The sequence below is a fragment of the Zingiber officinale genome, chromosome 8A, assembly GCF_018446385.1.
Source record: "Zingiber officinale cultivar Zhangliang chromosome 8A, Zo_v1.1, whole genome shotgun sequence".
NCBI classification, from domain to species: domain Eukaryota; kingdom Viridiplantae; phylum Streptophyta; class Magnoliopsida; order Zingiberales; family Zingiberaceae; genus Zingiber; species Zingiber officinale.
This window is the reverse complement of record NC_056000.1, coordinates 2,963,634-2,976,862: the sequence shown is the minus strand read 5'-3', so window position 1 is coordinate 2,976,862 and position 13,229 is coordinate 2,963,634. Positions and strand designations below refer to the sequence as shown.

Sequence of the window (13,229 nt, the reverse complement as noted above, 5' to 3'; positions counted from 1 at the left end):
TTGGAAAGTGCACCTTAGCTTGCATCATTAAAGGAATTAGACCTTTTTTTCCTGGATGGGTGGGTGGGTGGATGGGGTGGGCTATAGCTATAGCTGCTGACCGTCCTGGACTTTCTTTCTTGCAGGGAAGGCATCTGTTGAGCTTTTGCTCGGCCAGCTGCGTCTGCATGCATGAACATGCAAGTCAGGCCTCGTGCGCGGTGACTGTGCGCTGAGCCCACGCACTTCCATCTCTTCTACTTTCCGACAGTTAAAAAAATACTCATACTTATCTCAGTTGATGTTTGAGAGACCAACGGCTGCATGCTCTGTATTCAGCCATATGTCTGCGTTCGCCTCGAAGGCAAATAGATATAAATTGAAGTTGTAATTATCACCGGCCCTAACTTTACATCTAATTATTGACCTTTCAAGGTGCTTACATGTCATGTAATATGACTTGTAAATTAAACAAAATTTGATAGAGGATTTATTCCCATTACTACCTTTTTCATGTATATATATATATTTTAATTTTCTACCCTTACCTCATCCACAAATGTCAATGGTGCAAAAGGAGAGAGAAAGCAATGGGCTTCCACTCCACTCCACAATTAATGATCATTAACTAAGAATATTAGGCCTAATCTCAATATATTATGGGACCACATAGTATATGTATGAGTTGGTGTGAGTAAGACAAGTTTGGATTCTTACTTCACATGGAGATGATATGAATCATTTGGCATCACCATCAACAAATCCTCAAATCTGGGGTGGGGGCCTCTTGTCTACCTTGAGTTCTACTTGGAGGCCAACATCCCCTCACTCCTACTCGACTCGGCCTTGAGTCAACATAGTAATCATGGCCTCCATTCATGAAAAATGATTAAACTTAAGCACAAGGACAAGGAAGGACATGTGGGCCATTTAACTCTTGCTTCACACTTAAGATACATTTATATATATCTTGCAATTTTGCCAACTTCTTCATATTTCTTAGTTAGAGAAAATTGCATTTTAGTTGTCTCAACCAATTAATAGCATTATATTATTCTTCTTAATCATCCTCGTGAAAGCATTTATTTGTCTCATAATTATGCCAAAGATTTATGATGTATCTTTGGACCACAACAATACTGTTAAAATCATTAATTAGTCCACATCTTAAATTATTTCCTTACATGCTTTATTTGTCTCTTATATATATTGTTCCTTTAATTATCATTATTGTGTGGTTAATTAGCAAATACTAGTTCAAATTTTCAAGGTTACTTTACTTAATGTTCTACCAATTATTTGTGTTTACTTTCATATATATATCTTCTCCATGAAAGTCTCTCAACATATAGATAAACAATTAAGTCGGTCCCATGAAATGTCAAGTGTCTTTCCTTGCAAGGAGAGACATTGACATAGCTCATGATTAATAATACAAGAAAACACAAGTCGTGCTCGCTTCGATTGTTTAATCCACTCAAACTCGTGTCATGTTTAGCTTGAAAACAACATCAAGGGCCCAAAACAAAAGCACATGCTCCACTACTGTTCGACAGTCAACATTATTAGGTCTCTTGATTCTTATATATCCATCATGAATCATAATTAATTAGATGGAAAGTAATTGATCAATAAATAAATGATATACCAATGAAAAAGAATAGATTGTTTAATGTGTTGGAGTATGTGACATCATGTTAAGTATAATCACTTGATGTGCAAGCCATGCCAAGAGCCTACTTAATTAAAAAGATATTCCTCATCATGGAATGTTGAATCTAGACTTAGGTAGTGGTAAAAACTTTGATTGTATAGGTTAGGTCATATCTTATTCCCCTACCTTTAAGGATCTTCAACTTAGACAAAGTGGTGAATCTTACATATATAGATTCAAATGCAATAATAATCTTATGCCTAAGAAAATCTAATCAATTCTAAAAAATACATAATTGCTTTTGTGCATCATCATTGTTGGTATAGGAATAAGAAGACAAGGAGTAGAAGATAAGTTTGACAATTTCATTAAATAAAACAAATGATGATTAAAGAAGAGGGCCACTTATCTATTAAAATATGTTTACTTTTTTGTACTAACATTCTATATTAAATAGATAGATTATGAGACATTCAATCCGCACTAATTAATGAAGTGGAAGATAAGGTCATATTAGGACATATAGATTTACCTACCATGACGACTTGAGCTTATCATCTTAAGTTAGTCTTATGTATTTTATAATATTAACAATCACTTGCAATATTTAATTGTATCTTTTTAGGAGATCGATTTAAAAGATCTTCTAACTTACAAGTAATTGGTTGGGTGGCTAGGACTCATCAAGTAGACACTAAACTCATGCATGTAATTAATACATGGTACTCCATTTAATAATCAGTTAGTTTGGGATTTGAAGAGTGAGGGAAGGACAAATTTCGTAATTAGGTTTGAGTGCATAAAATAATATGCGTATGAGGTCATGAAACCTAAATGGATAATAATTTTAATAGGGTTCATCATCAATGATAGCACGTGTTGACTCATCATTTGATTGGAATAGAAAATGTTCCCAATGATTTTTATTGCCGACCCAAATGATTTGGTAAGGACAGTGCTAATTATTATTATTATTTATATATTTTTTTGTTACCAAATTTTTTTTATTTAATAATTCGGAGTCATGTGGATGTCATCATGTGAATCTTTAGAATAAGAGCTTGAATTAGGTCTTTTTTACGTGTATTGGAAGAAAAGCAAAGAAAAAAAAATTAGAGTGAAAGAAGAAAAGTATATGAAATTGAATTATGGAACTATTCAAAAATAAAAGATAATAATAACATCGAGAAGAAAACTAAAAAACAAACTAAAAATTATATTAATTTGAAAATAATTAATTATCTAAAATTATATTATTATAATTTATTTTTTTATTATTAAAATAAAAATGATCCCCTAAATTAACATGACAAAAATCTTAAATATTTAAATTTTACAGATATAGAAATTTTAAATATTTTATTTTTTAACCTTATTTGTTATGGCAATTATTAATTTCAGGACTTCTTAAAAAAAACATGAGAGGCTCCTAATTTAAAAAACTCACCTTACATGCCTAATATCACTTGTAACAAAATCAAACTCTCGCCATTGCAAATTTAAGTGAGAAATTGAATATCTCACACTTACAAATACCAGTACAAACACGCCTGCAACACCAAGGTGATACTTGAGAGGCTAAGCTTCTGCAACTCAAAAACAAACAAATGAACCAAGATGACAAGAACCATAACCCAAATACACAAATCATAAGAAGATAACATTTGCAACATTTTCCATCTCTATAATAATCACAAATAGAGGTGCGCGCGCGCGCGCGCGTCCATATATATGATGGGACAGGTGGCGATGGAACGTGCCTAGCCACCTGAGTGTGATACTGGCGTTGTCACGAACTGACCGCTCTTGAAACTGTGGGCAAACTGCTGCGGCAAAGCATGCTCCACCTACAACAATAAGGAATAGATTTGACTGTGCATAATCAAAACTTACAAGTCGACGGTTTACATATACTTGCTGCATGAAAAACACTTGAATTTCAAAGCAACAAGCCCAAAAGGTTGGTGCTGAGTGTTCAGGTGCATTAAAATTGTTCTGGGTCTAACAATTTGTCAACATAAATTCTTTTCAATTTCATGTGTCAAAACAGAGCAAGCATGAAAGCTACAAAAATATTTCCAATTGAAATCCGCATGATATACTACTTGTAGAATATTCACCATAGTAAGAGGTGGAGATTTTGAAACGCCACCAGTGTTCGATTGTTACCAGCTGTGCTTCAAATAAATTCAATTAAATTTGATTAAGTTTACTGCAAGAATATCCTAAATTGGACAGATTGCTAAGAGGTCCATTGGGCTGCAGAAATTTCAGCTTCCTGACATGATGAAAATGCTTGAGCGTTTTGCATATACCCACTCAACTTTGATTAAGCCAACCACATTTTTCAAAGGCTAGGAAGGTCGACTTGGATCATTTTAACTTCGGAAGATTTTAGACAAAAAAAAAATAATAGGAGAAATTTAGGCAATAGATGGAAGGAAGAAGCCAGAAATAAAATCAACAGGAGACATAGGAGAAGTATCCGGAGAGAAAAATTGTCTAGTGCCACAGAAGTGCTGGCTGGCAACAATGTCAGTGGCAGCGTCCAGAACTGCTCTGAATTTGCAGCTTGCATTGCATGGAGCCTGCCAGCAAAAACCTACAGAAGGCAAATGACAGGAGGTATGCAGGAGGTAAAACTGTCTTCCACTTCACGATTTCACTTCACACTTATCCCTCTCAATCAAAAAGCTTTTGGTAGTTTCATGCTCTCCAATTTTCTCTCTCCCTTCCAACCTACAATCCCTATTTTCTATGCTCCCAGGTAAATAAGACATTATAGTGCCTTTTAGATCCCAATTTTCTTGCTTCTTTCCCTACAGTAGACACGCCTTTAAGCTAGATGCAAGTAGGCAAGATGGCAACGTCCATGGCTCCATAGTTCATTGGTTACCATACTTCAGAACAGCCTCGAAAAGGAACTAAAAGGTGAAATATTGGTTGATCCCACAAAAATTAAACACAAAATCCATATGACAAGAATATCAAATTAGCTACCCATGTTAGGTCCTAAATTTCAAATACATAAAAGAGAATTGACATCATGCATGAATAAGGTCAAGAAATTGTTTAATCAGAATTTAAGAAAAGTGATAGCATTAGAATGTGCCTTACCCAGTCACTGTCAGGACTACCACCTGGAACAAGTACATTAATTTCACTTGATTTGGCAGTAGTTATTGAAGCCCCTAATGAATGTTTGCCCAGGTACAATTGGCAACCTGATGTATTGTCAATTGATATTGTTGGTGCTGAACCCTGCATGAAACGGAAAATATTTGAAATAACAGAAAAGATAAATCTTTGAACTCTGGTGTCATGGTAAATGTAAATGCAATAAGTTATTTATAGTTCTTTGAAATAATCTATTTGGAAAAAGAGAACAAATCTATAAAGAATCTCTTGCATAAATCTGCTTTAATCAAGAAGTATAAGTATCAAAGTCTATGCCGATGGTTCAGTGCACAAACAACCATGGAAATTAATCTATCTTGCAGTTTTTATTAGTTCCCATGATGATTCTAGTGGAAATTACTCTTCCCAAGACCTAAGTGATACGGTCAAAATTAGTTTGATTGTTCTTAGCTTGGACAAGGAATTAAATTCTTTGTTATAGATAGGAATCTTCACAATATCATTTGTCAACCCATGGACAAGGAATTAAATTCTTTGTTATAGATAGGAATCTTCACAATATCATTTGTCAGCCCATGGACAAGGAATTAAATTCTTTGTTATAGATAGGAACCTTCGCAATATCATTTCTCAGCCCAGAAAAGCTGCAACAAAAAAAAAACCTTCCTTTGGACCTAATTTCCAACCAATATGGTGAGCTAGTTACTCTGCTCCAGAAAAAGGGCAGCTCTTGAGGCACAATTACAAAGAATGACTGAGAAACTCCTGTCATACTGCAGAAGCTCAAACTAGATTCCTATATCAATGGGCAATAGACAAACGTATCCAATTATCTGTGTGACTCAAGAACAAGTACAGAGACACAATAGTTTATTTTCAAATGGAGAAAACAAGGCAGAAAATTCTGCAAATTTCAATCCAAAGATCTCTTACAACTGAAAGAGAATTAGAGAGTTAATTAACATTTTCTCAAAGGCACTAGTAACCTTAAAAAAACCAAGAAAAAACAAGTCCAGAATTAGCATTCCAGATGCTCCTGTAAGTAAAGTGGAATATAAAAACTAGGCACCTTCCAAACAAATGTCTGAATTCTACAAGTCACCAGATATGGTTTGGTACCTGACATTGCACTTCAATGCCATTGCAATTCACAATTTCACAAGCGGCTACAACATCCTAATAACAAATATTTAGAGAAATTGTTAGTCCATGACGATATGCATAATAAGCCACATAGGCTATCAGTGTACAAATTTACGCACTGACCGTGAACACAATACCCATCTTGGTGCATTTATCAATTGTAATGTTGTTCACTTTTCCTGTATAACAAACATCGCTTAGATTTCCTCCCTTTTTTTTTTTTCAGAATGTCCCATTAAAATGACAAAAATGATTTTTTACAAGAAACCTAACATTTGATCAGAATTACCTTTAATTTGTAAAACTGAATCTTTGCACCCATATAGGTATACAGTTTGCTTGGAATCACAGTCATCAATAACCAGGTTCTTTTTTCCAATCTGATTCTCAACAACCCATCTAAAGATACAGAAACTAACAGGTTACACTCGAAGGAGAAAATATATATAACTGGAAGATTATATTAAGAGAAGTATTAAAAACACTATAATTAATATATTTCTTTTGGGAAAAAAGAAAGAAAAGCATCTCTTACTTGCGACCCATTTGAAGCTCGAGTTTTGGAGGCCCTTCTTTGCGGAAGGAGAAGGAACTAGCACGAGAACCTTTTTCAGTAGCAGCAACAACACCAGTTTGATCTGCTCGGTTTTTGGTCTTCATATCATCAGTGACTTTCCTCAGACCTTCCAGATGAAAAATTGTATTAATTATTTACTTAGAAGAAAAAAAGATTGTACAAGTTCAATCATTTTTTGTCCAGTAAGTGTTACATGCCTGAAGTGACTGATTTGCCAGAGCTGATCTCTTGGAAGACAGCAGACATTCCCTCCTTTGGTTGTGATGTTGCAGCATCAGAGGTAAAAAGAGGTGCTGAAGGAGGTGGTGGAGGGGCAGGGGGGGCCTTTGCTGGAGGACCTTTTGCCACAGGAGCAGATGCCAATGTAGAAAGAACTGCAGCACCAGACGATCCCCAAACAATACCTATGGGATAAAATCTCTTCACATAGTCCCGCAACCCAGGTATGTACAACTCCCTCATAGCTTTTGCCCATTCTACATGGTTTGCATCTTTATTCCTGTACTCCACAAGAATCTGGATACCAAAGTTGTAAGTTATCTTGCATTTTGCAAGGTAGTGTAAATGATGAAGCAACCATCACACCACAAACCAATTCTATAATACCTTAGAAAGTTAGTCAGCAAACTACCGCAATGGGAATAAAGCTAAAGAAATGAAAAACCCATGCAAAAGTTTGTTCAGATCAATTATTAGTTGAAGGGGTGAGGGATAAAATTGAACCACATAATTTAAGAGATTTGAATTATAGTAATTTTGTAGTCTTGCATAGAGTTCACTATAGGAATAGGATTGATATGGTCGATCCAAATATTAAAACTTGGCGCCGGACGGATAGCGATTATCGTGTGGGGGTAACGAGGAGGGGAAATTTGAGAGAAAATAAGAAGAGAAATTGTCGTCCTCCAGATTTTTCTGAAAAAGAAAATTTTATTTAATAACCGAAGATAATCCTTCTAACAGCTAATCAGACGCTTATATAGACACCAAACCCTGAGGCACAAAGAAAGGAAAGAAATCCTAACCTCAATTCTAAGATGCAAAGAAAGAAAAGAAATTATAAAAAAAAAAGAAAAAATTATTAACAAACTCATAATCCTAAAATTCCTAAACTAAAAAATACAAAAGACAAAATTACCCTAAATACCAAAAATATCTTAAATACCATAGTCATCCTGGATTGAAATGAACTCATCCTCAAGTTTATAGTAGTGTCGGATGGCAGCCCCAGAGGAAGATCATGTGGCACTAAATCAGCAACATATCTAACACGCTTGACTACATTGTCAACCTCAACATTGCTTAACTTGTCTTGTCTATCTGTTGCCTTCTTCGGCCTACTCAAATTTCTATCAATTGTATCGCCTTGAAGTCCATTTGATGAATCTCTATTACTATTCACTACACTCTCAATGCCAATACTAATGCCACAGGTTCCATCGAAGCTACACAAACCAATGTGAGCACAAATTTGGCCAAGTTGGACCTGTGCCAACAACAGTTTTTGAGGAATCTCTATAACTATTCACTACACTCTCAATGCCAATACTAATGCCACAGGTTCCATAGAAGCTACACAAACCAATCTGAGCACAAATTTGGCCACGTTGTGCCTGTGCCAACAACAGGTCGAGAATTAGCTGCCTGTATTCGGCAACAACTGCTTTGCACTCTTGACTAATGATACCAGCAGCTCCAATTCTCTGATTAATCTCAGCAATAATGGTACTTGGACCAGCTAGCCAAGAAGTTCCTGAATCTGCAATTGTTGCACAACCACCAGCACAGAATCCATCAATAAGGGCATACCCATACCAAACTGCCAATAGCCTTTTAGAGTCACAGGAACAAATGTATCTTCACCCTTGTAATAAATTGGATCAACTCTTCCCAATACAATTTCACCTCCCTCCCTTCCTTAGAATTCTGATTAACCAGAAAGAGAAAGCAGGTTCTTGACAAGGTCTTGCTCAATCATATTGTACAACATAGGAGTAACATTCCCAACTGATATTTCCTTGAACCCAAGTCCAAGTCCAAGAATGCCATCAAATTTTGCCACTAGAAATGAGATACTGGGCTCTTTGGTGGCCTCGATGGAAACCTGACCATTGACAACTAGATCACCAACTACAACATGGTCTTGACTTACAAAGCAAGAGATTTCTCCGGTGCCATAACGAATAGCTATTATCTTCCTTGTCATCTGAATAAAACTCTGAGAGGTCATATCCTCAACGTCCTCATCAATTTCTTCTTCAGCATCATCATCATAAACTAGTTCATAAGTTGCCTTGGTCTCGTCTCCAATTTAAGATCGAGATTTAATTATAGCATCTTCCACAACTTGCAGCGTGTGAGGTTCATCAACTTCTTCTAGGTTAAATTCCTCCTTTAAATCATCTTCGAATATGTCCATGTCATTTCGGGTATCGAAGCTATCATTCTCCATGGCAAAACATAATCGTCTCTAGAACGAAGTTTAAGTGTAACCAAAAGAAGAAAATGAACTTTTCACCTTCTCCCAATTTGTGATCATGACTCGTGAGCGCCGCAAACGCTCCCACCACGCCGATGTTCCCCCTTGAGTTTGATGACAATCAGCTTCACCTTCATCCGATTTGGAATTTTTTTATAATTTCATATGCTCCACTTCGTTAATCAAATCAACGAAGCCCAATGCTTCTGTAACGTACTAGAAAATTCGACTAGATCAACCCGAAACTCGAGGTCTCTATAAGACTCCTTCCAACCATGACATCCCTGGTATGATGATAAGGGTTCTCAAAGATATACTCAGATCCACAATCTGTGATCTGATGATCTTCAAGATTTCATGTCGTCGCTGCTAGAAGTTGAGTTAAATCTGCAATTTGTCACTCCAAATCCTTAATTGTCATCATGTCCAGAATGCTACGATCATGGTGCTCTGTTTCCTCAATTAGAACCCACCTGTTGTTGTGATCGTAACCATGACCACGACGACCTTCCATTGAATCTAATGCTTGGCTTCCTCAATCTGATACTAACTAACGTCAAGCATGATAGCGATTATCTTGCGGACTAACAAGGAGGAATTGGAGGAGAAAACAAGAGAAATCGCCATCCTCCATATTTTTTCAAAAAAAAACTTATTTAATGTTAGAGGATAATCTCTCAAATAGTTAAACATATGTTTATATCTATTTATATAGACTCCAAATCCTATGATACAAAAAAGGGAAATTCCTAACATATAGACCTCAATTCCTAAGATGTAAAGAAAGGAAAGAAATTTTAAAAGAAAGGAAAAATAATTAACAGACTCACTATCCTAAAATTTATAAACGGACTTAAAATCCAAAAAAATACAAAAGACGAAAGACAAAAATTACTCTAAATACCAAAAATATCTTAAATGCTAAAACGCTCAAAACTTACTAAAAATAGTATGAAAGATATTCGGATCCTCCTACATCAAACTAGCATGACTTGTCTCAACCCATGAGTATAACTAGCCATTTGTGTGCGCGCACACACTGATGTGTGCATTTCATATAGGTTTTTTATTGCAGTTTGTCACACATCCTATCCCATTTCATATGTATATATATCATGTTTTCAGCTATTTATACATCATTTTATTACTTTTACTCTTTCGGTTCAGAGAACTACTCTTTGTTTGTTTTCATTTATAGAACATGATTTCTGGAGCATAAATCAATTGAAATGTGAAGTTGGAGCAAAGAGCACGCTCTAGCCATGTCATATGACACGGGCGTGCTCCTACGATCAAGAGAGATAAATAACACAAGTTAACCATGCATCATCATCGAGCCTCACTATCGAACTAAATATACGAAGTGTCCACAAAGAAAAAGGATTACAAAGACCATCAAAATCAAGTTTTAATAAGGGAACGCACTCCGACAATGTCCCATGACACGAGCATGTTTATACAAAAGAAATCAGGGGCAAAATAGTGCTAAAATGACAACAAATAGATCCACCACGGCCACTCGTGTTGTCGGGCACAGTCGTGTTAAATTTGCCTATTTTCCCAAGCCAAACACGAGCGATCATATCGGTGGGTACAGCTCGTGTCAATCTCTGGTCCAAACTATAGACCAAACTTCGAATGACCATAATTTTTGGCTCGGTTTGAGCCACAGGTCATACCACCTATCAAAATGTAAATAATTTCAAGATCTACAACTTTGATTCAAGGTCCAAACCGAGTCTAAGTAGCGAAAAACTAATTTTGATGGAGCCATATAAATCTACAGATCTGGACAGCTTGGGGGAGGTATAAAAGGGTAAAGCAAATCCTTGCTTGGGCATGTTAGACCAGAGGGGACTCCGTCCCCTTCCTGGGGAGAGGGTTTTCTCTTCTAAGGGAAACCTTAGAGCAATCATCTTCATCCATTTCGACGATCCATCCACCTCCGAAGCAAGGAATCATTCCGAAGACACCTGGAATCTTTTCCCTAAGCATTTCTTTTTCTATTCTCTTATTTAGATTGTATGAATGCTTTTCTTAATATCTTTGGTTTGTAATTCCCTCGTTATGGAGTAGTTTTCTTGATTCTAGGAGTACGGATTAGCCCCTTTGATGTGTAAACACTATTATGTTTAATCTATTGAGTTTACATATTACTTGTTCGATGAAATGTGTGTTTATGGTCTGGGACTACTATGTATACACGATCTCGATACTAAAAGCACGAGATTCGTATCCCATGAGGATTCAGGGATGAACCGAAAGGAGAACCAAATCCTCCGACCCGTAGAAACCAGAGACTTGAAGAGTCAGCTACGAAAGTGATTGCACAGAATAAGTAAAGACGAAATAAAGGGTAAGTAGCATCAGGTAAAAGTAATCATTTTTTTCCCCAGCCATCTGATTGACTTAAAATAATTCTTCAAATAGACAAATTACAAAGCATAAAAGAAAATAAAGACCATGTGGAAGTTATATCATGTGCCCAAATCATTTGACGAACAAGGTAAAACTAAAGTGCATACCTTGTTATTATAGAATTCCGCCATCTGCCAACTTTCTTCCACATGAGCAGTTGGCATACTCATGCCTTGAAGATGCAACATATAAAAGTAATGAGAAGAACTTCGTCAGGATTGCAAATAAAATTCCAAGTTGTCCACAGTAAGAAAGGATGACTAGCTAACAGGAGAAAAAGTATACTCACCTAAATCTTTTCCCAAGTAACCTACCCACGCCAAGGCTGTAAGACTATCTGCAGAAGTCTTCAAATGGTTGAAAAATTCCGGCCGTTTTCCTTCTGTCAAGGCACTTGCTTTAAGGATCACTTCATTAAGTGGATTCAAGAACTCTTGTAAACCATCTAGGTCAGGTTTCTGGAAAGAGAAGTGCGATCACATTCGATGCACTCTAGGCAAGTAAATGCATAGGTGCATTCCGTAAATATTCAAGAATGAATGTAATTGACTGAATTAGGTCAGTGCGAAAAAAATGAAATACAAAAATCGACTAGAAAGTAAAAATTCGCAATCAGCTCTGGTTGCTGGAAGTCATCAATGATTCCTGACATCAAATGGCAACCGCTAAAAGTAGATCGTCGATACAGTAAACAGTCCGATCAATTAGGTGAGGTGGTTCAGACTAACAAAGTAAAGCACGCATATAGAAACGCACTGATGCAGATACTTATATACGTGAGAAGTAATTTAGTAGCCCTCTTCAAAAGTACAAGCAAATTGAACGAGAAAATCAGATTTAGAAGATCCTCTCAGTCATAGAAAAGAGTCGACGGGCCTTTGCGCCAGCAACGAAACAGACAATTCGGCAGAGAAGGCAAAGTAGAGGCGGAAACGATCAGATCAGCCGAAACAGACCTGGCAATGCTTGGCCTTGACGAGGAGCTCCTTGAGAACGGAGAAGGCCTCGGCCAGGATCTTGGTGGCCTCCTGTACCTTTCCCCCGATCTTATCTGCGGCGGCAGAAAGCCGCCGCAGGAAGTTCTGGCCCAATTCGTCGAATGCAGCGATGGCAGGATCAACTGTGTCGGGCTCTTCGTCGACGAGGCCCGGCGGCACCGCTCGAGATCCGGTGACAGCGAGGGCCTCAAGGCGCGAGACCGCGGCCTCCAACCTGTCGACCAGTTCCTTCTGCATGGTGCCAGTTAGGGTTCCGCCCGGATGGCTGGTCCGGGTATTTAGAGGGACTCGAGAAACGTGCGCACGGCTGGCTTAGGCTGGCAGCTGCCTTCTTTTGCTTCGTGGACTTCATGGGCGGTTGGTTTAGCCGAAAGGCTTGGTGTCGGTTTAGTCGCAGTTTACCTGGCAGTGGACTGTTGGAAGAAAAAGAATGAAAGGACTAAATTACCCATCGTTTTTTTTTAATCCAGCGTTCCGCTCTTAGGATTCCATTAATCTTAAAAGCCCTTCGTTCCCTAATTTTTTATTCCATCACAGAAAAATACCCGTAATTGAAATTCGGAATGCTAATGCGTAGAAAATTACTTCAGTACCTTAACGTTGTATAATAGCCCGAGGTAGGGATGTAAATTGTTTGTGCTCGTTTAATGAAACTCGTTAAGATAAATAAATTAAATTTAAGTTTTACAATATTTGACTCATTAACTTGTGAATATGTTCTTATAAATCAATTTTTAAATAAAAAAATAATAATTTTGATATTGAATTTATAGATTTACACTCTACTTATGAAAAATATAGATAAATATATTAAATTTATTTTTTAAATAAAATTATAAATTT

General features: G+C 36.8%; 1 protein-coding gene and 1 pseudogene across 1 annotated transcript; both read right to left on the bottom strand.

Moving 5' to 3' along the window:
• Positions 1 to 3,099: 3,099 nt before the first annotated feature.
• LOC122011916 (cyclase-associated protein 1-like) lies at positions 3,100 to 12,752 on the bottom strand. The gene is made up of 10 exons (XM_042568349.1): positions 12,345 to 12,752; positions 11,678 to 11,846; positions 11,496 to 11,560; positions 6,689 to 7,007; positions 6,450 to 6,597; positions 6,204 to 6,313; positions 6,038 to 6,093; positions 5,891 to 5,947; positions 4,751 to 4,894; positions 3,100 to 3,480 (listed from the first exon to the last, which is right to left on the bottom strand). Exons 1-10 carry the CDS (start codon positions 12,621 to 12,623, stop codon positions 3,394 to 3,396), a joined length of 1,434 nt encoding a protein of 477 aa, XP_042424283.1. The 5' UTR covers positions 12,624 to 12,752; the 3' UTR covers positions 3,100 to 3,393.
• LOC122011918 lies at positions 7,014 to 11,488 on the bottom strand (annotated as a pseudogene).
• Positions 12,753 to 13,229: the final 477 nt, after the last annotated feature.

Bases quoted from the DNA above. Each gene is read 5' to 3' on its own strand.
- LOC122011916 (XM_042568349.1), bottom strand. From the start codon at position 12,623: ATGCAGAAGGAACTGGTCGACAGGTTGGAGGCCGCGGTCTCGCGCCTT. The intron at 11,847-12,344 runs GTCTGTTTCGGC...TTCTCTTTCCAG, and splicing joins TCAAGGCCAAGCATTGCCAG to AAACCTGACCTAGATGGTTT. The intron at 6,314-6,449 runs GTAAGAGATGCT...CTGTATCTTTAG, and splicing joins GAGCTTCAAATGGGTCGCAA to ATGGGTTGTTGAGAATCAGA.